The following is a 27,500-nucleotide window of genomic DNA, read 5'->3' as shown; positions in this document are numbered from 1 at the left end:
TACCGCTAAAAACGAGGTACCCCTCATCAACTATCAGCCCTTATCTCCTTTAAAAGAGCATCCGCCTGTCTTCGTCGTACAATCCGAAATAGCAAAACAAACAGCTGGCGAAATTATGTTTCCTCAATTACATCCTATACATCTATCTCAAATGTTTGGCGCCGGATCCATAAACTATCAGGCAAACATCCCCCCCAACCAGCCCCCGTCCTCCATATTCGAGATACCCTCATCTCTGATCCTCTCCAAGTTGCTAATGAACTGGGTGATTATTTCAGCCAAGTCAGTAGTGGTTCTCACCTTTCTCCAAACTTCTCTTCTATTAAGACCACCAGGGAACGTACCCCCATTATCTTCACCTTATGCTCCGCTGAGTCCTATAATGCTCCTTTTTCTTCCTCTGCACTCAGTGCTGCCTTACAGTCGTGTCGCAACACTCATGAAGGCCCTGACGGTATTCACTAGCGTATACACCGACATCTCCCATCTTCCTCCTTATCCTTCCTATTAACAAATTACAACCACATATGGACATCAGGAAATTTTCCTTCTCATTGGCGAGAAGCTCTTATCCTCACCTTCCTGAAACCCAATAAATCGGGTACCCTCCCTCAAGACTATCGCCCCATCGCACTAACTACCTGCTTATGCAAACTACTAGAGCAAATTGTTAACTTCCGCTTAATGTGGTATCTTGAATCTCACAATATTCTCTCTCCTTCCCAGTTTGGTTTCCTCCGTGCCCGAAGCACAGTTGACCCCCTTGCTCATTTCGATACATATTATATCTGTATTTGCACACCATGAATCCGTGCTAGCTATATTCTTTGACCTAGAAAAAGTACATGATACTACATGGCGGTACCATATTCTCCAACAATTGTCCTCTCTAGGCATACGTGGAAACATGGGTGTCTTTATAACGCACTTTCCAGGTCAGAATTGCCTCTGCCACATCATCCTTCTTTCCTCAAATTGAAGGCGTCCCACAAGGCAGTGTGCTCAGTACCACTTTATTACTTCTTGCTGTAAATCACATTGTCTCAGTTGATTTAACCATCTATGCCTCTGGCACATCCATACCAAATTTCTACCAATTTCTTCAGTCTGCAATATCACCAGTATCTTCCTGGGAAACAAACCATGGCTCCCGCTTTTCTACCTCCAAATCTTTCTCCATCCTTTTCTCTCGCGCACGTCTAGGTCCCCAACCTCCACTCTTCTTATATGGCATTCCACTCCAACACCGTTCCTCTGGCAAATTCCAAGGCGTTATTTTTTACTCAAAACTGTCCTGGCGAGACCATATCCTTTACATTAAAGAAAAAACCCGCCGCCGTCTCCGAATCTTACAAACCCTATCCCTTATATCCTGGGGCTCAGATCACAAAACTCTCCTTCATCTTTATGTTACCTTGATCCTCTCCACTCTCGATTATGGATGCCATATCTACTCCTCTGCCTCAACTTCTCTCCTTGCTCATCTTGATACAATCCATCACTGTGGTCTTCGCTTAACCCTAAGTGCTTTCCGCTCCTCTCTAGTCGAGAGCATGTACACCGAGTCAGGCATGCCGTCTCTCTCTCGACGCCGTACCCCTTCTCTCTCTCCGATGCTGTGCTCGATTCCACCAATGTTTAACCCATACCACTCAAGTGGACCCTGAGGGGTAGACCCTTTATCTTCCCCACATATTTCAGTCTTACCAGTAATGAAGATTTTGTATCCTTATTAGGAGCATTAAGGCTTGCCCTATATCAGCTAGTCTCCCTGAATCTAACTCCTCTAGTTATCGGCCCCTGACTCTCCTTTGGTCATGGCTTCGACCATTGCCCTTCTCTCTCTCCGGTGCTATACTTGATTCCACCAACTTCCCCTCACTAAACTAACTATCCCTCGATCCCTACTTCCTATCTTTGCTTCTTCTCCACGTTTACCTACTCCTTTCTCCACTCGCATGGATACCCTCCTCTCCCATTCCCCTTTTCCCCATCTCCGACCCCTCTCGTTCTCTGTCCATTCTGTCCCTCCATGGCTTATACCTCACTCCCGTATTTGCACCTCTGTTTTCCCTGACCCATCAAAATCAAATATGCTTCCTGCTGTCCTTCTCACCCATTTCCTTGACCATGTCTCCAATCATTCCTCCAGTATTCACATTTACACTGATGGCTCCAAATCCACCTCCGGTGCTGGTTTTCCAGTAACCTTCCCAACTCGCACTTTCAAATACCCCCTCCCTCCTGAATCCAGTGTCCTAATTACAGAACCTTATGCATTCCTTTTTGCCTGAAAACACACATACTCCCTCCCCTCTTCCTCTTTCACAATTTTTACTGACTCCCATAACTCACTAACTCTCATAAAGTCTATATACTCGATCAACCGCCTTGTTTGTAAGATCCAGAACTGGTTGTTCTACCTGTCCACATGCCATAAAATAATCAAATTCGGCTGGGTGCCCAGCCATGTTGGAATCCCTGGCAATGAACAGGCAGATACTTTAGCACGCTACGCTGCTATGTCCACATCATACCAACCACGTTTCTCATGTATCCCAGCTACGGATTATTACCAATACTTTAAGACCTTGTATATTCGATGGCAATCTTTCTGGTCAAGTCTCCGCACTAATAAATTACATACTGTAAAACTATCAATCCCGTGGTCAGCTCCATTTCATCGGAACAGACGTTGGGAGGCGGCTCTCGGCCGCTTACGCATTGGCCACACCCGTCTAACACACTCCTATCTGATGTCACAATCCGATCCCCCCCTATGTTCCCTATGTAATGTCCCTCTTTAAGTTCCACATATTCTGTTGTCATGCCCATGTTTTGATGCAGCCCGTACCTCTGCTTTCCCCCACCTATCCTCCCTTCACCGACCTCCCAACTTAACAGACATCCTTACAGAATCTAACACTTTCTGCTTTGACAACTTGTTTTCCTTCCTCAAACGCATATACATCCTTCACTTGATCTAACCCCTTTACATCACCTTACCCGACCTTAACCCAATCACTCGTCAATTCCTTTGCCTAGCTTTGACAACTAATCACTAACTCAACCACCTTTCACTACCTTTTACTATAGTGCTACATGACCCTAGATGTCTAGACTGATGACGTATAGCAATTAATCACAGACTCACCCCCCCTCCCTACCACTTCTAATACTGTACCTTCCCATAGTGGTACATGACCTCTCTTTCTCCTGCCCCTCTCTTTCTCTTTTTCCCCTCCCCCCTCTCTCTCTCTTTCTCCTCTCCCCCCCTCTCTCTCTTTTTCCCCACCACTCTCTCTCACCCTCTCAATCCCTCTTCCTCTCCCTCGCCCTCTTGCTTTTAACTATTAACAAATTAATCGTTAATGGTTAAAACAAATAAATGTCTTAGACATCAAAGGTCACCTAGTATTATGATAAAATATTGTGGCGAAAAGGGTTAAATTAGGATAAAATGTGTTACAATTAGGATAAAATGTGGTACGTGTCAGAGATTATAGACTGCTGTAAGATGGTACAGGTAGTGGAAATGGTAAAGAGAGGAGAGCAAATGGAGTACGACTGGGATTTGTAAAAGGAGAAGGGGTTAATGTTAAAGGGCAATCGGATCTAAAGGAGATTAACTATGCGGAAGGAAGAGCAACACTATAAAACTGCAAAAAAAAAAAAGCCATTAAGAAACAATCAACGGATAATATAGGTAGAATGGTTAATAGCTAATAGTTAAAAGAAATAAATGTGCTAGACATCAAGGTCACTAAGCACTATGGTACAGCATAGTAGCGAAAATGGTTAGGAACTAGTTAATGATTAGGGTAAAGTTAAAAGTTTAAACAGCACCCAGCCGCATCCACCCTTTGCTTCCTCATGGCGAGCCGCCATGCAGGGGCCCGGCCCATATCTAGTTCCTCACGACAGGTTTGATCGATCTGTCCAAGCCACCACTACCTCAGTCGTCCCACAGGCCTCCTCCACCCAGGGTTGTCTCGGACAGAGACAACCTGGTGGACAGGGTCATCCTGCGGGAATCGAGCCAAGTGGCCGTATAGCCTGATTTGGCGATCGCGGATTTCCAATGGTCAGTTCTAGACCACTTTCTCTATAGTGACCACTTTCCAGTTCTCCTTTCTCCTACTTCATATGTACCACTTCCTAACTCCCCATGCTGGTGCTTTGATAGAACCGACTGGCGCACTTTCACTTCACTCTCTGCTATTTATATCCCTCCATCCTCCCTTTCATCCATTTCAGATATGATACAATGTTTCACAACTACGGTCCTAAGAGCTGCCCATACAGCTATTCCTCGAACCTCAAGACCCTATACTTCCAAATGTGTTTCATGGTGGAATTCTGATTGCGCTAAAGCACTTCGCTTAAAACGTGCAGCCTGGAACAGTTACCGCTAAAAACGAGGTACCCCTCATCAACTATCAGCCCTTATCTCCTTTAAAAGAGCATCCGCCTGTCTTCGTCGTACAATCCGAAATAGCAAAACAAATAGCTGGCGAAATTATGTTTCCTCAATTACATCCTATACATCTATCTCAAATGTTTGGCGCCGGATTCATAAACTATCAGGCAATACCGGACTCACGGTGCAACCGTTGGTTGGACACATGGTCCCGCCAACTGTACCCCATGATCCGGCGCAAGGATCTGTTACAAAAGGCATCAAGACAAGATTCCAAAGCACAAGATAGTGTCCTGGTTTCACTACCATAAAGTAAAACTGACAGTATCAGGGCCTTGAAGACACTCGCTTGGTCCTTCTGCACAAGTACCGGCATCTCCAAATACTCTTGTCAAAAGATTTCATGACCCTTGCTGCCAGGCCAATCCGTCTACTGACTTCATGGTCTGACAGCCCAGAGTCGTGAACTGCACTACCGAGGATGGATGAGGAAATTTCTTTTGAGTCTTGCTTAGGAAGTTTCTAATGTCCTCAAAGGTTTCTGGAGGGGATCTGGGTGGGGAGGTTTAGGAAATAAAGGATTTTTTTATGGGGAGATGAAAAGAAGATAGGAACATGAACGTTTGGATTGTCTGGGGCAAAAGATACGTTGAGGAATAAGTAGAAACATAGAGGGAGTGGATATTTGAGTATCTGGTTTTAGAATGGAAAAAGAGTATTCGACTGGGAGATTGGAGAAGTAGAGGTGGGAAGTTTAGGCGTAGGGGGAAGTGGTACTGAGGAAGATGTATAGACTGCTTGGGTAGAGGGGATAGGAGTGGTGTGAAGGATGGTACTGGAGAAGGGAGTGATTAAAAAACCTCGTCGTATCTGAGAACTGCTCAGCCCCTATAAAATACCTTATGGGAGCCACCTCAATTAGCACATATAGGTGATTGTGCAGGGTAGTTTGAACGGTCATGACCAGGTTGGGCACAGAGAGGACAGCGGGCTGTGAAGCGACAGTGGTTTGCAGGGTGGTTAAAACGCCATCATGTCTGGCATTGACGGGGTAGGGGTTGATATGGTCTGACAGGGCAAGATTCTCCTTCTATATAAACCTTATGGGGGAGGGTCATGTCTACGGAAGGTGATCTCGGCAATATTGATGTGGGAATAAAGACGATTGTAAGAGGTGGGTTGGAGGATATTGGGAGTGAGAAAGGGGTATTTCTTGAAGGTTGAGTTATAACTTGGGTAGATGATTCGGGATGGATTAAGTTGACAACAAGGGTCGAGGAGGGGAGTATAGTAGCAGTGGTCGTAGCCGTGATCAAGGAGAGTCAGGGGTCGGGAAACTAGAGGAGTTAGATTCAGGGAGGCTAGCTGATATAAGGGCAAGCCTCAGTGCCCTTAATAAGGGTACAAAAAAATAATTACTGGCCATGGTAAGCCTCAAATATGTGGGGAAGATAAAAGGTCCACCCCTCAGGGTCCACTTGAGTGGTAAGGGCTAGACAATTAACCAAAGGAATACAGTGCCCATGGCTCCCTTGAGGCCTTTCTTGACAGGTACAAAGCCAGTTTTTCAACACGGCTTTTACACCTTAGGAATTGGACAGGGGAAGAGATTGGGAAGATAAGGAAAAGGAAATAATTAGAAGAAAAGATGGTGTAAAATTAGTGGAGCCAAGGGCTGAGGCACAAGGCAGGGGAGATCTCCAACATTGGGTCTCAGTCTCCGTCTTCTAAGCCCCCTCCACGACAACAACGGGAACGGAATTGGAGGTGAATGTGAGTAGAAACGGTAGTTATAGAAGTACGAGAAGAATCTAGAGAATGAGATACAGGAACAAGGGTGTCAGGAAAGAAGGGATCCGGAGAATGACATTGTTGTGACATAAGAAAGCCACGTGAGCATCTAGGTGGGAGTGGATAATGGGGAAGGAAGAGGGAATGGTGGTGCGCATGGAGTAGTGGATGGGGTGTTTTGGGGAGAGATGGAGAAAGAGGGGTAGGGGGAACTTGAAGAGGAGGAGGATGAATATCGGCAAATACTTTGAATGTAGAGATAATAGGAATAGAGGGATGACGGAGCAGAGCGTTCTTTTGGGCCATGGTTAGGAAGTTTTGGATGTCTTCAAGAGCGGAAAGGGAGTTAGGTAGGGAGGTCTGAGAAATAAAATTTTCTTGTGTGGAGGAGAAGAGGGGTTAGATGTCCGAGGAGCAGGGGAAAAGGTGGGTGTAAGACAGGATGTGGTAGGAGAATATGGGATAAAACATCGAAATTGTCAAGTGCGACATGCAGAGTGAGGAGGGGTAGGCATCGGTAAAGTTGAAAAGACTAGAAAAGGACTTTGACTGGGGGAATAGAGGTAAGATGGTTCGGGGTAGAGTGAAGAGATGCTGGAGAAGATGCTGAAACATCTTGAGAAGATGGGAGGAGAGCAAAGCGAAGGACAGTTTTGGAATGGGAAGAGAGAGAAAAACTTCGTTTGGGTGCTTTCTGTCTGGCCACACGTAGAATAAGGCCTAGTTTGAATCTAAAAACTGCTACCTCAGATTCGTGCTTGTAAGCAGGGCAGTTCCTATAAAATACATTATGGGAGACATCACAATTGGCACACATGCGACTGAGCAGAGCAATTTGAACTGCCATAGCCAGGTTGGACACATAGAGAACAGTGGCCTATGGAGCGACAGTGTTTGGCTGGGTGGCCAAAACACCAACATTTCTAACAATGACAAGGATGGGGGGTCGATATGGCCGGACAGGGAAGGACACTCCAATATAAACTTCATGGGGGAGGTCATGTCTACGGAAGCTAACCTTGGCAATATTGGTGAAGGACTTACCCTGACCTCTGAGTGGAACTGTGTAGCACTGTACTGCCACTGCATCATAGCCGCCGAGGCAGGCGAGCAGATTTTCACAGCCTGACCAGTCTTTGTCGTAGACAGGACGATCAGTCGGGGAGACGGAAACGGTCCCAGTACAAATATTAAGGGAGGTGTGAGGTTGGACTAGAATAGGTTTGCCAGGGTAAGGTAAACCAGGATAAACAGTGCACGAGCTTGGGACTCAGCTGTAACTGTGACAAGGCGTGAACTATCGGAACGACTGCGAAAGGAGGTGGTTTTAGTATCTGTGGTCGGAGCCATGGTCAAAGGAGAGGCAGGAGTCTGAAAACCAGAAAAATCAAATTTAGGTAGGTTAGTTGATGAAAGTCTTCATGCCCCTAATAAGGGTAAAAAAAAAGAATTACTGGCCATGATGAGCCTGGAATAAATGGGGAAAATAAACGGTCTATCCTTGAAGCTTGAAGGGGTAGGAGCAAGGTGATTAACCAGGGGAGTACCGTGTCCATGGCCGTTCAGGACTGACACAAAGCCAGCCTTTCAGTACGACTCTCACATTTTAGGAAATGGACAGAAGAAGGGAATTAAGAGAAGGAAAAGAAAATGGGGAGATACTACTGCTGCTACTTCTTCTATCACTTTTACTATTGTTACTACTACTATTACTAATAGTACTACTACTATTGCTAATACTATTGCTGTTGGTGCTACTATTTACAACTATTATTACTTCTGCTTTCTACTACAGTTATCTACTACTATATACTACTACTATTACCAGCACTGCTACTACTACTACTACTAATTTTACTAGTATTACTACAACTATTACTACAACAGAGTTCAGGCATGCTCCAAAAAAAGATTACAATAATTGGAAGTAGACAAAATATCCAAAATTTATTCAATATCTGCGGTTGCAGACATAGGTGAATATTTGCATGTGAGAGATCCACGTACGTCCTTTAGACATATCTATAGGTTCCAAATACAGTTGCAATACTGAAAAAATGAAACTAATATTGTTAATCGCTTATTAAACCTTGTATGTAAGAAATAACTAATTGACTATATATCACGATATGTGCAACATAATGAAGTATAGATTAACTTAAGATTCAATACAAAAAGACAAAAGTGGTAGATGAAGAGGGGAGGGAAGAGAGTGGGTGAGGGAGTAAACGTATTAAGGGCATAGGGGTTGTGCAGGAATGTTTGATAGTGAAATCTACCAGGGTAAATAGTGCTCGAGACTCAGATGTAACTGTGACAAGATGTGAGCGACTGGCCTCACCCGCACAGTACTCTCACTCCACACCACTCCTTCCTCCTGTCCTCGCCCCTCTATAGTTCCCACTTCTACTAATAATTTGAGACTATTTAGCCCAGCTAAGTGGGAACGGTTTCTTGTGATTCCCCCAACAATCCAATATTCCGATAATACCCTCCTCTTTCAACAAGCTCTCCAAATAAAGTAGGCAAAGTTTCCTTAATGCTCCTAATAACTAATAAGGATACAAAATCTTCATTACTGGTAAGCACGAGTTATGTGGGGAAGATAAAGGGTCTACCCCTCAGGGTCCACTTGAGTGGTATGGGCTAAACATTGGTGGAATCGAACACAGCATCGGAGTGAGAGAAGGGGTACGGCGTCGAGAGAGAGACGGCATACTGACTCGGTGTACATGCTCTCGACTAGAGAGGAGCGGAAGGCGCCTAGGGTTAAGCGAAGATCAGCAAAAAGGAAGGTTGAAGCAGAGGAGTAGATATGGCATCCATAATCAAGAGTGGAAAGGATCAAGGTAACCTGAAGATAGAGGAGAGTTTTGCGATATGACCCCTAGGATATATGGGAAAGAGTCCTTAAGATTCGGAGGTGGCGGCGAGCTTTTTCTTTAGTATAAAAGATGTGGTCTCGCCAGGACAATTTGGAGTAAAAATAACGCCAGGGAATTTGCCAGAAGAACGGCATTGAAGTGGAACGCCATATAAGGAGAGTGGATGTAGGGGACCTAGACGTGCGCGAGAGAAAAGGATGGAGAAAGATTTGGAGGTGGAAAAGCGAAAGCCATGGTTAGTGGCCCAGGAAGATACTGATGATATTACAGACTGAAAGAATTGGCGGAGAGTTGATATGGATGTACCAGAGGCGAAAATGGTTAAATCATCAACATATAGTGATGACCGGGCCCCTGGTAATAGAAGAGAAGTGTGGAGAAGGTGAGAGCCACTACTGACCTGGCTGAAATAGTCACCCAATTCATTAGCGACTTCAAGATGATCAGAGATGAGTGTATCTCGAATATGGAGGACGGAGGCTGGATGGGCGGGATGTTTGCCTGATAGTTAATGGATCCGACGCCAAACAGCTGAAATAGGTATTGAAGATGTAATTGAGGAAAAATAATTTCGCCAGCTAGTTGTTTTACTGTTCAGGATTGTAGAACAAAGACAGGCGGATGCTCTTTTAAAGAGATAAGGGCTGGTAGCTGATTAGGGGTGCCTCGTTTGTAGCAATAACTGTTCCAGGCTGCGCGTTTTAACCGAAGCGCTTTTAGCGCAATCAAAATTCCACCATGAAACACATTTGAAGGAATAAGGTCTTGATGTTCGAGGAATGGTTTAAAGGCTGCTCTTAGGACTGTAGCTGTGAAACACTGTAGCATATCACCAACTATGAGGAAAGGTGGCTGGAGTTGGGAAATTAGAGTTTCAAAGGCAACAAAGTCAACGGGGTGAGAAGGGGAAAAGTAGACTGAAATCACTGTGATCCAGCGGCGAAGAAAGATGCAAAAAAATGTGCAAGGGACAGTGGTTTAAAAGGGAGCTATAACATAAGGTGCTTTCTGATTGATAAGTATAGACGAAACATAAAGGAAGTGTGGGGAAGAGACAAAATGGTAATTGGGAATTGGTATAGGAGAAAAGTCTCTTGGAGACAGATAATAAGAAGAAAGGATATAACGAAGATCAGATCTGTGAGAACGGAAACCGCGAATATTAGGAGAGCTATTGCTTAGTTGATCTACGAGTGATAACAGTTACAGTGCGTGTTGGAAAATTTGAAGGGGGAAGACCTATGGGGTGAGATAAGAAATGAGAGGGGGGGGATGGTGGAGGATCTGGGGAAGGGCATAGTTGTGACATAAGAGATTCACGTGTGTATCCAGGAGGGAGTGGAAGGATTGTGGGGATGGAGAGAGGGTTAATGTAGCTGGAGCTGGAGCTGGGGGGATGGGGTGTGGTGGGAGGGATTATTGGAGTAGGGAGTGAGAGAAAAACCTTGTATACTACTTACTGTCTGGCATCACGCAGAGTGAGACCAAGTCTGAATCTGAGAGTTGCCACCTCACACTCAAACTTGTTGGTAGGGCAGCCCCTATAAAATACATTATGAGGGCCACCGCAGTTGGCACATGTGATTGTGCAGAGCAGTTTTTGGCAGGATGTCCTAATCACCAACAATTTAGACACTGACAGGGAGGTTGACATGGTCGGACAAGGAGGGAGTCTCTGCCAATGTAAACATTAAAGGGGAGGTCATGTCTACAGAGTAATTTTGGCACTATTGGTGGGGTTCTTACGATGGCCTCTAGGAGGAATGAAGTAGCACTGTACTGATATCACATCAGAGTCAGTGAGGAAGGCGAGCAATTCTTCATAATCTGACCAATTTTTGACATATATAGGCCAGTTTGTTGGGAGGTGCCGCACTGCAGGCGCCAGCTTTGCAGCAAGGGACGCCATGCAATCCATGAGGGTAACAGACAATGCCTCCTCGCTACAGGCAGAGGCAGTTGCAATTATGGGAGCCCTAGCCTACACGTCCCTAAGGGAAGGACACGTGGTCATACACACAGACGCCAGGGCAGCCATTGACTGTCTTCAGCACAGCTCCCCCACAAACAACATCTACCTACTGACCACGATTCTCACAATGGCACAGAGAATTCTTGCTCAGGGTAGAAGAATTATCATCAACTGGGTCCCAAGCCACATCAGCATCAGAGGGAACGAGCTTGCTGACAGACTAGCCATTGCTGGCAGGGGTATCCCCCAAATCCCATGACGATAAAACCAAGCCGAAAATTACTTAAGGAGAAGAGTGCCTTGGTCCGTCGTACCTTCCTCCAACAGCTTCACAGAGAGGAAATGAGAACCTCCCCCTCGGCCAGCTGGTACTCAGATGCCACAGGCTATGAACCACTGGCACTCTCTGAAATAATCAACAGAGGTACCGAAATCATTCTTCACAGAATGCGCCTAGGTTACCACTGTGCATGGCAGATTATTACAACAATTGAATGCGAAGAGAGGTGCTGCATGCACTGTGGCGAGCCGAACACCACACTAGTTCACCACTCAGAGAATTGTGAGCATACACAATTCCTGAGACAGGGACAGGCTACAACAGCCGCCGTGCTGGTAAAGAGGTTGTGCGATATGCTTACACCATGGTGGCAGGAGCACCTGCTGGCAATCCCACCGCCACACTAAGCACCGAGTGTCTGACAACCAAATGAGACAACCGTAAAAAGCTGACACAGGCCGGGCCATATTTAGAAGGCCCAGGCGAAGCTAGAACTTTGCAAATCTAACTAATTGTTGGGAGGTGGAGACAGTTCCGGTACAATTATTGAGGGTTGGATGAGGTTCTGCAGGAATGAGGTGCCTAGAGAGATAATCTAGGGTTGATAATGCTATATCTTGGGTTTCGGATGTAACTTAGACGAGACAGGAACAATCAGGTTGGCTGCAAAGACTTTTTTGGAGACATCGCTAGTAGAGAAGTGTTGTCAGAGTGAGGAGCTGTGGGGGGATCACGGAAAATCGGTCCCATTTGACTGGACTAAGCAAAAGTAAGATATTTGTAGCGATGGGAGTGGTAGAAGGACAGGGACGTGTGTTAGAGGGAGTAGTGTTGAGATAGGTAATAGGAGAGTAGGAATGTCTTCTGGAGGTTGAGTGTTGACTTGGGTAGATGTACTAGTAGGCATTGAGGAGGGTGTTGTAGTTGCAGTGTTCAGAGTTGTGGTCAAAGGAGAGCTTGGGGTAGAACTAGGAGAACCGGTGCTATTTGATGAAGGGCAAGCCTTATTGCCCCTAACAAGGGAATTAAATCTTTTTTGGCCATGGTAAGCTTAAAGTATGTTGGGGAGAGAAACGGTCAATCATCTTGACCCACCTCAATTGAAAAAAAATCTTGCAGCCAATCCATATTTTATATTTTTATTTATATCTATACACACCACCACTTAAACTATAAACAAATACTAATGTGTATTCAATCCAAGTGACATGGCTAATATTGCTATAGGCCTTTCTGCTGCTTGGTACTTGCTATATCTCTTAAAGGTTGAAAAGCAAAATAAATGTGCTAAACATCCAAAGTAATATAGCATTACAGAAATGAGTAAGGAGGGGGTTAGTTAATGATTAAATAGAATAAAAAGACTAATGATGGTGATAATAATGAAGGTAGTGATGATAAAAATAAAAAATAAATGCTTTCCTGAAACTTAGAGGAATAAAGATCCAGTAGGCCAAGTATTCAACTCCATGGAGCTACACATCAAAAGCTGTATAGCAGTTCAGAATAGTATGGCATTGTAAGGGGCAAAAAGGTTCAAGAGTAGAGGTGGTGATTGCTATATATAAAACCTTTTCTTTTTATAATCTATTTAGGCTTTTATTATGGGCAGATAGATATCTATTTACATTTACCCAGCCATTCTACCAAAATTTGACTTAACATTCATTGAATGCACTTTAACACTGTGCTAGTAATTATTGCAAAACATGCCTAGCAGGATGTCACTATGAATATAAGAAAATACAAGTTGCATCATTATTATTGCATTTTTATTAGCTAATAGAAGTGACTCTGAGGGTTCATACAAAACCCTCTTTAACAAATACTTAAAGTAAACATGGGTACACATCCTCTCATGATCCTGGGAGACTCATGTGAAATTACAAATAACAGGATTGACAGAAATCAAGTCTTATCACAGATTAATCTAAATATTACATAAACATAAAACAACCTGATTATATATGTCTTCAATGGACTCAAAAAACATTGGGTATCTTTTATAAAATCTTATCATATAAATCAGAAACCTGACAATGCACAACTCTCACCAACGATCAGTTAAAATCCATATCATTACGGCAGTCAAATCACAAAAATTTCTCCATTTAAAAAATACAAAGTTGTAAATTGTTCTACATCAGTAGTCTCATTCAAACAAGTTTATTTTATTTTCTCATACAAAACGTCAGACAAAATACTTCTGCCACACTAGCATCCTAGTTAATATTCAGTACATTTTTCACATTTACAAGGGGACATTTCTCAATATAAAAGAAAGGGAGCAATATATTCCAAGTAATAAAGATAAGGAAGTACAGTGTCATATAGGTAAAAAGAAAAAGGAAAAGTAGCATTATCTCAGGATTTGGCAGCATTTATTCCAATTATTAATTTGTGGTAATAACAAAAATAACAATAATAAGAGGAAAAAATATGTTAATGCTTTGCAAGGAGGGAACTTATAGAAGAACTTGGGCCACAGCAGCTTTCCTGACAATTCACTTGGCACATGGATTTGGTGGAGGAACAGAGGGGTCATAGTGCATTTTAATCCATGGGTGTTCCATTATTCCATCTAAACTAAGGCGCTCCTTTGGGTTGTACCGCAGCAACTGGAATAAAAATAAATTAAATATATAAATAATAATAATGACGATAAAAAGAAAAAAGAAAAAAAAAGAAAATGAAGCTATCAATTTGAACCAGTACTGCATTCCATAAAAGTATAATGTCAAGAAAATATATACATACTAATTTGAAAATACTTGCAAACTAAAAAAAAAACTCCATCTTTTCTTTTAGTTCAAAATAATAACTACAGTAATATATATATATATATATATATATATATATATATATATAAACGTAACCATAATAACTTTATATGATTTAACCCATTGGTGTTGGGTACATACACTGTGGTTTTGTTTTATCAATATTATTTACACAAATGGTTTCACAAAAACTTAGGCACCATGGAGTTGAATACTTGGCCTACTGGATCTTTATTCCTCTAAGTTTCAGGAAAGCATTTTTATTTTATTTTATTTTTATCATCACTACCTTCATTATTATCACCATCATTAGTCTTTTTATTCTATTTTATGTTCAGTAATAACAGAGAAGAATCTTTTTTGAAAATTCAAAGAATGAGTAAACAGCTAGGATCATTTATATATAGGCAAAATAATAATAATAGCAATGGTAAAAGTAATAATAGTAAAAATAATTAATAACAACAATAGTAATAATAATAATAATAATAAACTCAGAGGGCAGTGCAAGTAAACATGCTCTCTTTGCATAATTGGGTTAAACACAATATGTACTCACCTTGCAGATTAAGTCTTTGACCTCTTCAGAGAAGTGTGATGGGAATTTGATATCTACCCTAGCAATCCTTCTGAAGGTTTCTAACTGTGATGTGGACTCAAATGAGGGCTTTCCTGCCAGGAACTCGTAGCACAGCACACCTAATGACCAGATGTCCACCTTTTCATCATACATGCGCCCCTCAATCATTTCTGGGGGGAGGTAGTCCAAAGTGCCACAGAGGGTCGTGCGTCTAGAACCAAGAAAAGACAAGTTAGCAAAATCACAGTCATGGAGGAAAATATAAAGAAAAAAAAAAAAATAATAAATAATAATGATAATAAAATCAAGTAGTATAAACACTAGTAAACAGAAACACTACCTTTGGACTACTTACACAATTCCCCAATGTACAAATAATTTTTATCCTTTTAAATGTTTGATAGAAATTTACAAAGAAGTAATTCTGATTGCTGACGGATGAAGAATTTAATAAAAAGTTTCAGTTGCACTGGCCTTGTAATAATTATACTTTCAGGCAGTGGGCTACCTAATTATGCATCCATTTACCTATTGATGCTGGGATGGCAAAAATAAAATGCCATGCCCACTGAAATTTTAATTTATTATTTGTGTTTATACAAGATATCTTCACAAGTGCTTAGTCACCATGGAGTCAATTACTGGTTCTACCCATCTCTTCCTAGATTTTTTGGGAATATTTAAAAAAAAAAACTTTTATTGCTATTAGTACTGTTAATAACATATTATAATCATAACATCAATAATAATAATAATAATATCAATATTATTAGCACAAGAAAAAACTTTCCCAAAACTCAAAGAAGGGAAAAATCAGATGGGGTCACTTGGGCCTACTAATTGGCTCCTTGGAGCATGTGGATCTAGCACCTGAGCAAACAAAATTCATAAAACAAAACTACAATAAATTTACCCAGCAGCAATGGAATAATTCATTGTCAACATTGCCAACGGTGGTCCATTAATCCTGGTTCAAATCCAGCCGGATATAAAGACATATTTACAGTATATAGACACCTACATACAGCAATAATATGAAGCAAACTAACCTCTCATTAGGGGAGTGAACAGACCATCCAAAATCAGCAATCTTCAACTGCCCATTTCCATTAATGAGAATATTTTCAGGTTTGATATCTCGATGAATGACCTTCTTGGAGTGGCAGTACTCAAGGGCACTAACCAGCTGGGGATCAATGAATGAATTATTAGACAAAGGAAAACTATAGACCTAACAAATATGAGAAACAGCAATACCATCCCTGGAAAGTCTGAAGAAAATTTCAATAGCAATATATGTTGCAATGAATAAAATGCACTATTATGCTAGATACACACAGATGACCAAAACAAATGCCTGTGTGTTTTGTTATGAAACTTTCTCTATAACCAAATGTGGATCTCTATAATAAGTAATATACCATCCCTGACAAAGACTGGAACCCACTCTCACAGGACAGCCAACACCAGACACCAAAATACTCTAACTATGATCTGATCATGCTTCTTGGGTTGAGTATATTGGACTAGTCTTGCGGTCAGTTGTGGTGCTATGTGTCGTGTAGTAGTGCGTTGTACTGGTAGGTAGTGTGTAGGGTGGTTCATGTAGGGGTACGTGGGTTGGGTGTGGTGTGTGGTAGTAGGTCGATGTTGTGTGCTGGTGTGTGTATTGTATGTATGTATGTGTATTGTCGTGTAGTCAGTTGTCTGTGTTGTGTGTGTACTATGTATGTATGTCAGTGTTGTGGTGTGTGTTGTATGTATGTATGTAGTGTATGTGTGTGTGTGTGTCATTGTATGTATGTTGTGTATGTGTGTGTGTTATGTTGTATGTATGTGTTGTTGTCGTATATATGTATGTCTGTATGTGTATGTGTGTGTATATATGGATGTGTGTATGTGTTGTGTATGTATGTTTGTTGTATGGTGGTATGTGTATGTGTATGTGTATGTATGTATGTATGTGTATGTGTTTGTATGTATGTATGTTTGTGTATGTGTTTGTATGTATGTATGTTGTGTATGTGTTTGTATGTATGGTATGTGTATGGTATGTTTGTTGTATGTAGTGTATGTGTATGTGTTGTATGTTGTATGTCTGTGTATGTGTTTGTATGTATGGTATGTTGTATTGTTGTATGTGTATGTGTATGTGTATGTATGTTGTGTAGTGTGTTGTATGTATGTATGTATGTGTATGTGTGTGTATGTATGTATGTGTGTGTGTAATGTATGTAGTGTAGTGTAGTCATGTGATGTATGTGTTGTATGTATGTATGTGTATGTAGTTGTATGTATGTTGTGTTGTGTTGTATGTATGTATGTGTATGTGTTGGTATGTCTGTATGTGTATGTGTGTGTATGTATGTATGTGTATGTGTGTGTATGTATGTATGTAGTATGTGTGTGTGTATGTATGTATGTTGTTAGTGTTGTGTATGTTGTTGTATGTTGTATGTCATGTGTGCTGTACTGTATGTATGTCATGTGAATGTGAGTGCTATGTAATGTATGTATGTGTATGTGTGTGTCTGTATGTATGTATGTTGTATGTGTGTGTATGTATGTATGTATGTTGTATGTGTGTGTATGTATGTATGTATGTGTCACGGTGTGTGTATTTAATGTATGTATGTGTATGCTGATTTGTATGTATGTATGTATTGCTGTACTGTGTGTGTATGTTATATGTATGTATGCAGTATGTGTGTGTATGTATGTACTGTATGCTGCTGGGTGTGTATTTTCATGTGTATGGGTTGTGTTTGTAATGTCTGTGTATTGTGTATGTGTCTTGTAATGTATGTGTATGTGAATGTGTTTTGTGCTGTATGTCTGTATGTGTATTGTGTTTTGTATGTATGTATGTATGTGTCATGTGTTTGTATGTATGAATCGTATGAGTATGTGTGTCGTGTATGTCTGTGTATCGTGTGGTGTGTCTGTATGTAGATGATGTATTTGTGTGGTGTATGTATGGTATGTATCTGTGTTGTGTATGTTATGTGTATGTGGTATGTGTGTGTGTATGTATGTATGTATGTGTATGTGTGTGTATGTTGTCTGTATGTATGTGTATGTGTGTGTGTATGTATGTATGTTATGTGTATGTGTGTGTGTTGTATGTATGTTATGTGTATGTGTGTGTGTATGTATGTTGTCTATGTGTATGTGGGTGTTGTATGTTTATGTATGTGTATGTGTGTGTGTATGTATGTATGTATATGTGTATGTGTGTGTGTATGTATGTTAGTTCTGTGTGTGGTTGTCTGTATGTTATGTGTTGTGTGTTGTATGTGTTATGTGATTTGTGTGTGTGTTGTATCTGTGTTGTGTGTGTGTATGTATGTATATGTGTATGTGGTGTGTTGTATGTATATGTGTATGTGTGTGTGTTATGTATGTACTATGTGTATGTGTGTTGTGTATGTATGTACTATGTGTATGTGTGTGTATGTATGTATGCTTGTGTATGTGTGTGTATGTATGTATATGTGTTGTGTGTGTGTACACATATACATATATATATACATACATACACATATACATATATATACATACATACACATATACATATATATATACATACATACACATATACATATATACATACATATATACATACATATATATATACATACATATATATAATACATACATATACATACATATATTACATACATATATATACATACATATATATATACATACATATATATACATACATATATATACTACATATATACATACATATAATAACATAATTATATATAATACATACAATATACTATATATATACATACATACATATAATACATACTAATACATACATACATATACATAATACATACATACATACATGCATACACACATATACATATATGTGTATATGCACATATATACATATATGTACATGTACATATATGTATATATACATGTGTATATACATATATGTAAACACATACATAAATACACACATACATATGTATGTATGTGTATGTGTATATGTTTATACATAAATACATACAATATACATACATACATACATACATACATTATATATATATATACATATGTATATTATGTATGTATATTATATATACCTGTTTATATATATGCATATCATATATACCTGTGTATATATATGTATATATATATTTATTTATTATAATGCATCTATATTCATAAATATATATAAGCATACACACTGACATCAGTGTAAACTAGACAGAATAAAATTCATTTGCCAACAAAATGTGATGGAATATCACTATTATGCTTACCATTATTACTGTTAATGTTATACAGTACTACTACTACTACTACTACTACTATGATTATTGCTAAAACAATTAATATCATGTCATGTCTGTAGCACAAGTCTAGAAAGGCATACTAGCCTGAGAAGTCGTGCTCTTCTTATACAGCCAAGCAGTTGACCACTTCATAAATGTTCTTACTATACATTTATTCAGTTTATAATCACACCTGGTCTTCTGTATAGTAACATTATAGACTGAAAACCTACATGCAACTGACTGAGGTATTAGCATTATTGAGCATATTAGCCAACTGGCAATCTGTAAATTCTTCATACAAGGGTGTCAAGGATGGGCATACAGTAGTTGAACAATATTAGTGAGCAATTGCTTGGCTTGCACTCAGGCACACACGACATTATCCCAGCAGCTGAAACATGATTCCTAACAATTTGGTTAGGAGTTTTGCCTTGTCATAGTAGGACTACACAAACTGGAGAGAAGAATAAAGGAAGAAAGAAATGATTCAGCCAAGAATGTCTCTCAAATACACTAATTCATTATTTCATATTCTCAGCAGCATTACCTCTCCACATATGGTCTATATGTACACATATTTCAACTATATAATGATGTGGACTGTAACTGAAGCTTACTACCTGTGATCAGATTTGGTGGTATTCTATTGCTTTAATACATATTTTCTACAAAAGGTCTTAATGGATAAACTTCAAAAATTATATTGGCCTTGACTCTATAATATGTGAAACAAAAAAAAATTACATCAAAATTACTAGTACCTTAAAATCACTAAAATTTTTATGATCCTTATTTCTAATCTCAATATACAGAAGAATGGATCGGATTACAAAGTGAACTCATAAATAAACATAGCAACACAAACATTGCATATAAACTGATCTACCTACTTAGTTACAAAAGAGGGCTGTGGTTTCTCTACTAATATAATATAATTTACAATTCTGTAAAGTACTTTCATTAGTTTAGTGTTTTGTGGTTATGTTTAAAGAGCAGTTAAGATGCCTGAACACTACAAAAGTTTTGTATCATTATCCAGGGTAAATTCTTTAGCTTTCATTTTCTCCCAAAGCCAGAATGGGACAACCAATGATTCTGGCTCACACCCCCTTTACTGGTATAAAATAAACAATGCAGCAACTCTGAACAAAAAAGCCTAACATTACCAAATGCTAATCATGTTATAACCATATTAATCAATCAACATATTTACCTGCATAATATAGTTTGCAGCTTGGTATTCAGTAAAGCGCTTGTTGGGTTGTGAGCAAAGCACCTTGTACATCTCTCCATATCGTGCATATTCAAGCATGAAGTATACACGTTTGTCACAGTGGAAATACCCATACATTCGGAGAATATTTGGGTGTCTATGGGGGCAGAAAGGAAACATGAATAAACAATACCCTTCGCATCACTTGCAACCCTAATTTTGCATATGTATGTAATCATGTTAGTGTCCCATCCATTTTGTGAAATAGCTTTATGAGGTCTCACTATTCCAGATATATGAAGCCAACCACATTTGTTACCTTAGATGGGATTGGATCTCTGCTTCTCTGCGTACTTGGTGGATGATTCCTGCTTTCATTAGCACAGACTTAAATAGCACCTGCAGAAATGAAAAGTACAAGGCTGTGTAATAATGATAGAATACACATACAATGAAACATGGGCATTTAATTACCACTGAATAACCACTTAAAGGGACTGCCCACCCTATTGGATCATCCTAGAGATTAGCAAGCATTTTCCTCAATGAAACTGTTGCCTACATCGTTTTCAACAAGGGGCTTTTTTTTTCATGCTTACGCACACATACATACATACAAATATACATGTGCACTCACGCACAGACACACACACATACATGTGCACTCACGCACAGACACACGCACAGACACACACACATACATGTGCACTCACGCACAGACACACGCACAGACACACACACATACATGTGCACTCACGCACAGACACACGCACAGACACACACACATACATGTGCACTCACGCACAGACACACGCACAGACACACACACATACATGTGCACTCACGCACAGACACACGCACAGACACACACACATACATGTGCACTCACGCACAGACACACGCACAGACACACACACATACATGTGCACTCACGCACAGACACACGCACAGACACACACACATACATGTGCACTCACGCACCGACACACGCACAGACACACACACATACATGTGCACTCACGCACAGACACACGCACAGACACACACACATACATGTGCACTCACGCACAGACACACACACATACATGTGCACTCACGCACAGACACACACACATACATGTGCACTCACGCACAGACACACACACATACATGTGCACTCACGCACACACACACACACATACATGTGCACTCACGCACACACACACACACATACATGTGCACTCACGCACACACACACACACATACATGTGCACTCACGCACAGACACACACACATACATGTGCACTCACGCACAGACACACACACATACATGTGCACTCACGCACAGACACACACACATACATGTGCACTCACGCACAGACACACACACATACATGTGCACTCACGCACAGACACACACACATACATGTGCACTCACGCACAGACACACACACATACATGTGCACTCACGCACAGACACACACACATACATGTGCACTCACGCACAGACACACACACATACATGTGCACTCACGCACAGACACACACACATACATGTGCACTCACGCACAGACACACACACATACATGTGCACTCACGCACAGACACACACACATACATGTGCACTCACGCACAGACACACACACATACATGTGCACTCACGCACAGACACACACACATACATGTGCACTCACGCACAGACACACACACATACATGTGCACTCACGCACAGACACACACACATACATGTGCACTCACGCACAGACACACACACATACATGTGCACTCACGCACAGACACACACACATACATGTGCACTCACGCACAGACACACACACATACATGTGCACTCACGCACAGACACACACACATACATGTGCACTCACGCACAGACACACACACATACATGTGCACTCACGCACAGACACACACACATACATGTGCACTCACGCACAGACACACACACATACATGTGCACTCACGCACAGACACACACACATACATGTGCACTCACGCACAGCACACACACACATACATGTGCACTCACGCACACACACACACACATACATGTGCACTCACGCACAGACACACACACATACATGTGCACTCACGCACAGACACACACACATACATGTGCACTCACGCACAGACACACACACATACATGTGCACTCACGCACAGACACACACACATACATGTGCACTCACGCACAGACACACACACATACATGTGCACTCACGCACAGACACACACACATACATGTGCACTCACGCACAGACACACACACATACATGTGCACTCACGCACAGACACACACACATACATGTGCACTCACGCACAGACACACACACATACATGTGCACTCACGCACAGACACACACACATACATGTGCACTCACGCACAGACACACACACATACATGTGCACTCACGCACAGACACACACACATACATGTGCACTCACGCACAGACACACACACATACATGTGCACTCACGCACAGACACACACACATACATGTGCACTCACGCACAGACACACACACATACATGTGCACTCACGCACAGACATGTACATGTGCACTCATGCATGCACCCACACGCACACATACATGCGTGCACACAGATTTGCAACATGGATTGCTCATACCACTCTTCCAAGTAATCCAATAATACAATTATTATCTGCATATACTCGAGAAGAAAGAGAAAACTAACCTTCAGAGCCAACACAGTATGTGTCTTTTTCTCTCTTGCCAGATACACATTGCCAAACTTGCCTTTCCCCAGAGGACGGCCAATTTCAAAATCATCCAACACCCATGGTCTCCTGAAAAAGAAGGAAAAAAAAAAAAAGATTAAGTTATGCTGCTATGTAATCAAACAGGGATACTATTACAAGTATTTGCACAAAGCAGAAAAAAATGGAGGTAAGAGAACTTGTTTCCCTACTGTATGTAATACAAATGGAATAAATTACTCAATGAAACAGACAACATCCTGGTATGTTCAAAAGAAATGTCTATATAAATACATTTTTCTGAAATACATTAGGTCAAGTGAGAAAAAAAAAAGTAAATGAACAAATTTGTTTAGGTTATATTACTATTGTACCTTTAGTTATATAAGTCAACACCTGCTCTCATATTACATTTCAAGAAAATTGTGTTATGAATTTCAACAAATTAGAAGGAAGATTTTTCTTAATTCAAGAAGCATTAAATATTCACTGGCATGTTAACTTTAAAAAATTACTTAACTCCCCCCCTCCATCACCAGCCACTCATGCACAACCTTGCAATCAACTTTTAAGTGGCAAATCTACTTGACATTTCCCTTATTACCTGCTAAAATGAGAAAGCATGGTTAAAAAAACTATTCTTCATTCAAGTATAATGACAATATACACCATAAGTGCATAAATAATCATTGTGTGCAGGAGGGTTAATACCCCCCAACAACTAAATTTCATGTTAGAAGAGATTTTCTACATGCAGAATTTGCTTCTAAATTGATGAAAGTTATAGGGATAAAAGTCTTGGGGTTGGTGGGGCTTACAGAAACCTCTATGCCTTTTTGATCAGGCCAAAAAAATATGAATTCAACATACTTAGAGGATTTTTTTCCCGGTTCATCAGGACCCCATTCATCTATCTTTTCATCTGTTTCCTGTGTCTGTTGAGTGTCTTGCTCCTTAGCAGTATTTTCTTGGGTAGCAGAATCCTCTGTGTTTTTAGTTTGCTTTTCACCATCTGTCTCTTCAGGTAGGGTTTTTGTTTGGCTGTCTGGTTGATCAGAGGAGGGCTTTGTTTCATCTTGTTCTTTGGTTTCACTGACTGTTGCAGATTCCTGCAAGCAAACTGGTACTGTAGGTTTCTGTTGCTGACTGGATACTATTGACGGTGGACCATCGTCCAAGGGTTTGTCTATGGTGTTTGTTGAAACAGGCTCTGTAGCTGCAGGTTCTTTAGGTGCAGGCTCTGTAGCTGCAGGTTCTTTAGGTGCAGGCTCTGTAGCTGCAGGTTCTTTAGCTGCAGGCTCTGTAGCTACATGCTCTGTAGCTACAGGCTCCTTGGCTAATGTTAGTCCTTGCTTTGTTGTAGCTACAGGCTCCTTGGCTAATGTTAGTCCTTGCTTTGTTGTAGCTACAGGCTCTGTAGCTACAGGCTCCTTGGCTAATGTTAGTCCTTGCTTTGTTGTAGCTACAGGCTCCTTGGCTAATGTTAGTCCTTGCTTTGTTGGTGCAGTAGACTTGTTAATTTGTGGTGAAGGCACTTTTCTTTCTGATGCATGTCCCGTCTTATGATGCACTTGACCTAAAAACAATATAGTATGATCAATCTCAGCCACACACACAAAAAAAAACAAAAAAACTATACATTTTTTTTTTGATGAAGTTTCACATTAAAAATGCAACTGAATATGGGCTCAAAGGTTAATAAATTTTTATAGATTCCCAGGTCAATCTTTCAGCCATTTTACTCTTTTGTTTATGATTACATAGTGATTACATGTAACCAAGAATAAAAACATGGCAAAAGATATTAAAAAAAAAAAAAAAAAGTCCTACTCAAGTACAAGAAGTGTTTCAGATTTGGAGAATATTCCATTGCTAATAATATTTTCAAAATATTACCTGACTTCAGCTGAGCATTTCCCTGTTTGTGCAGAGGATTTACATTTCTTATGGATGAACCCACAGCTTTAGTGCCCATCTGTGGTCTTGGAGCCTTCTTGTCTATGCCTGGTCGAGTATTACTTGCCACTCGGCTTACAACGGGCTTGTTTACTGCAATGCAAAAGTCACAAAACTAAATAAAATAAAAAATGAATAAACATAAAAAGTTTCCAAAAGAGCAAATTGCTAAGTAGTTTTCATTTTCTTTCTAGTAATGTAAAATTTTATATAATATCAATAATACTAATAACAAAAGTACTCATAACACTAGCACTACTATTAATAATAATAATAAAAAAAAAATAATAATCTTAATAATAATAAAAATAGGATATTTCTTAACAAGAAAAAAACAAAAGTTCATCATATGTCTGATCAATATACTGTTTATTTACAGAAAATCTCAAATGAGTTGGATTTACTTGGAACTAATGGGGAATTTCTTTTTACATAAACTACATCCAAATTTATGTATATTAACAAAACCAAGGAGCATTTATGAAATAAATAACCAAACATTAATATACATGACTAAAGTTATTAAATGCCCATTCACATCTGTAAACAAAACTAAAGTTGTGAAGTATTACAGACAGTATATGATTTAATGTATTAATTTCAATGAAACCCAAGATCTTAATTCATAACAGTTTTCATTCAGCCTCAAGTATATCCACCACTCAAGCAATTACACTAATACTGGTTGACAACTGGTTTTCTGGCATCATTGTAATCTGGAAGGTGCTATAACTAAATTTGCTGAATAAATTTTGTTATGGCCTTGTTAAAGGGGCAACCATAATTGAGGTTAGAAAATCCATTAAAAAAAAAAAAAAACGGTCTGTTTTACTTAAAATTCATACAAGATCATTGTCCACACATTCCAAAACCAAAATGAGAAAATAAAATTGAACAAAATATATATTAGAATGCCTTACCAGTGTTTAAAAATGCTCAAAAATAGTACATGCATCAGACAATAGACAACACCTCCAAACAGTAGTAGCAGGTCTGTGCAGCAAAATAAATTTGAAACTGCTTTTGTAAAATAAAAATTAGTGCTAGGAAACGGATTGTCAACCTGAACTGTATAAGCATTTCTCAGAAATACCCAAAAACTACACACACAAGTTTCAGTCATATACTGAACCTGCAGAGGATATAGCACTGCTCTTTGGGTGTGTTGATTCGGTTTTGATGTTGCGCTGAACTGAGGATACTGTGTTTGAACGTGATGGTGCAGCCTGTTTGTATGACACTGGTTGGCTACTGCTTGACCCTGCTATGAGTGGAAAGGTCTTAGCCATAGAGCTTTGTTTCATGTGCATGAACTGGACTCCTTTCATTACCTTAACTATTTATCAATATATTCTCTCTTTTAATACAGATTAGAATCTATATAAATAGGGTATAAAGGGAATAGCAAATGAGGATAACATGAGGTTACTGGCCATGTTTTTCACCCAATTGCACCAGGTGCATGCACTGTCCATTTTTTTTTTTTTTTTTTTTTTTTTTTTTTTTAATACTCCATAAGAACTTATTAAACCAAGGAATCAATTATTAGGCCTTATTCATCTTATCTGTTTACCTCACCCCCTATTTTTTTTTTAATGCCATTATCATCATAATGTTATTAACCAATGACAGTAGTAATAAAGATAATTTCTATTTTTTTTTTTTTTTTTTTTTTTTTTTTTATACAAAAATTCAAGTAATGGGGTAAGCTGGTGAAATTAGGAAACCTCAATAACCAATTCCTTGGTGACAAAGTACTCCTGCATATATACTTAAACAAAATTAATAGGGAATCTATACATGCACAATCAGTATCAATGGGTTAAAGGTCAACTCATGACTGATTAGTGTCATCATTTATTGGCTTACGTGACACCTGGGGACCCATCCGAGGCATAATAACAGCAGTTGGCTTGTTGGCTGGTATAGGGTTCAACAACTTTCTAGAGGAGACCGACTTGTGTGTTACAGATTTTGCTGTAAACAAAAAACTTCATCTTAGCCTCAACACTGAGAAAACATTTAATGCTACATTCTTCTGTAATATATATCAAACTAGAGGCTAGTGAGCAATAAGCAAACACCTTCAAGTTTGAAATTTTCATGAAATGAGCTTTATCAGTTAGTCCTAAAATACTTTTTTCTCTCAAATAATTGCAATTCAAACTTAGAACAAGTACTAGGACTTTTTGTTTTGTTTTAGAAATCAAGGAATAGTTTTAGTTTCTTAAAGCCATACGGTACAAGGTAAATGTAATGAACACAAAATTAGATCCTCTTCCTGTATGGCTTTCCCTTACAAGTTATTGGTAATAAAGTTATATATACAAGTATACAGTTAAGTCATTTAAGTCCACATTTGAATTCTGCAGAAGTATGGAAAGTAGAGAGAAGCAGAAAAAGAACTAATACCAAAAACAAAATTGCATCCAAGAGACTGGGTCATTATAAAAGCTCTCCTTACCAGTTGATTTAGATGACCCACAAGAATGGCTGGACACTGTGTGGGTGAGGGGCTTGTGGAGCCCTCGGCCAACCCTCATATTCTCCTTCTCTTCTCCCTCCATCATCATCTGAAGTAGAAAAGGCATATGTTTAAATTACTATAT

General features: G+C 39.9%; 1 protein-coding gene across 4 annotated transcripts in view; it reads right to left on the bottom strand.

Annotated features, from left to right (window-relative positions):
- Positions 1 to 13,103: 13,103 nt before the first annotated feature.
- Positions 13,104 to 27,500, bottom strand: part of LOC125033605 (aurora kinase A-like) — a 16,297-nt gene continuing 1,900 nt past the window's right edge. For 2 of the 4 annotated variants that reach the window (XM_047625260.1, XM_047625261.1), the window contains exons 2-12: positions 27,356 to 27,464; positions 26,761 to 26,868; positions 26,024 to 26,155; positions 24,832 to 24,984; positions 23,806 to 24,511; positions 22,914 to 23,025; positions 20,539 to 20,618; positions 20,220 to 20,376; positions 15,758 to 15,894; positions 14,688 to 14,919; positions 13,104 to 13,966 (exon numbers count right to left, since the gene is read on the bottom strand). In XM_047625260.1, coding sequence (XP_047481216.1) covers positions 13,853 to 13,966; positions 14,688 to 14,919; positions 15,758 to 15,894; positions 20,220 to 20,376; positions 20,539 to 20,618; positions 22,914 to 23,025; positions 23,806 to 24,511; positions 24,832 to 24,984; positions 26,024 to 26,155; positions 26,761 to 26,868; positions 27,356 to 27,464 — 2,040 coding nt within the window. In that variant the 3' untranslated portion in view covers positions 13,104 to 13,852. The remainder of the gene's footprint in view (positions 13,967 to 14,687; positions 14,920 to 15,757; positions 15,895 to 20,219; positions 20,377 to 20,538; positions 20,619 to 22,913; positions 23,026 to 23,805; positions 24,512 to 24,831; positions 24,985 to 26,023; positions 26,156 to 26,760; positions 26,869 to 27,355; positions 27,465 to 27,500) is intronic. The other 2 variants (XM_047625263.1, XM_047625264.1) reach the window with 2 other exon arrangements.

Source organism: Penaeus chinensis, chromosome 16 (assembly GCF_019202785.1).
Source record: "Penaeus chinensis breed Huanghai No. 1 chromosome 16, ASM1920278v2, whole genome shotgun sequence".
NCBI lineage: Eukaryota > Metazoa > Arthropoda > Malacostraca > Decapoda > Penaeidae > Penaeus > Penaeus chinensis.
The sequence above is the reverse complement of the archived record's forward strand: the minus strand, read 5'-3'. Positions and strand labels throughout refer to the sequence as shown.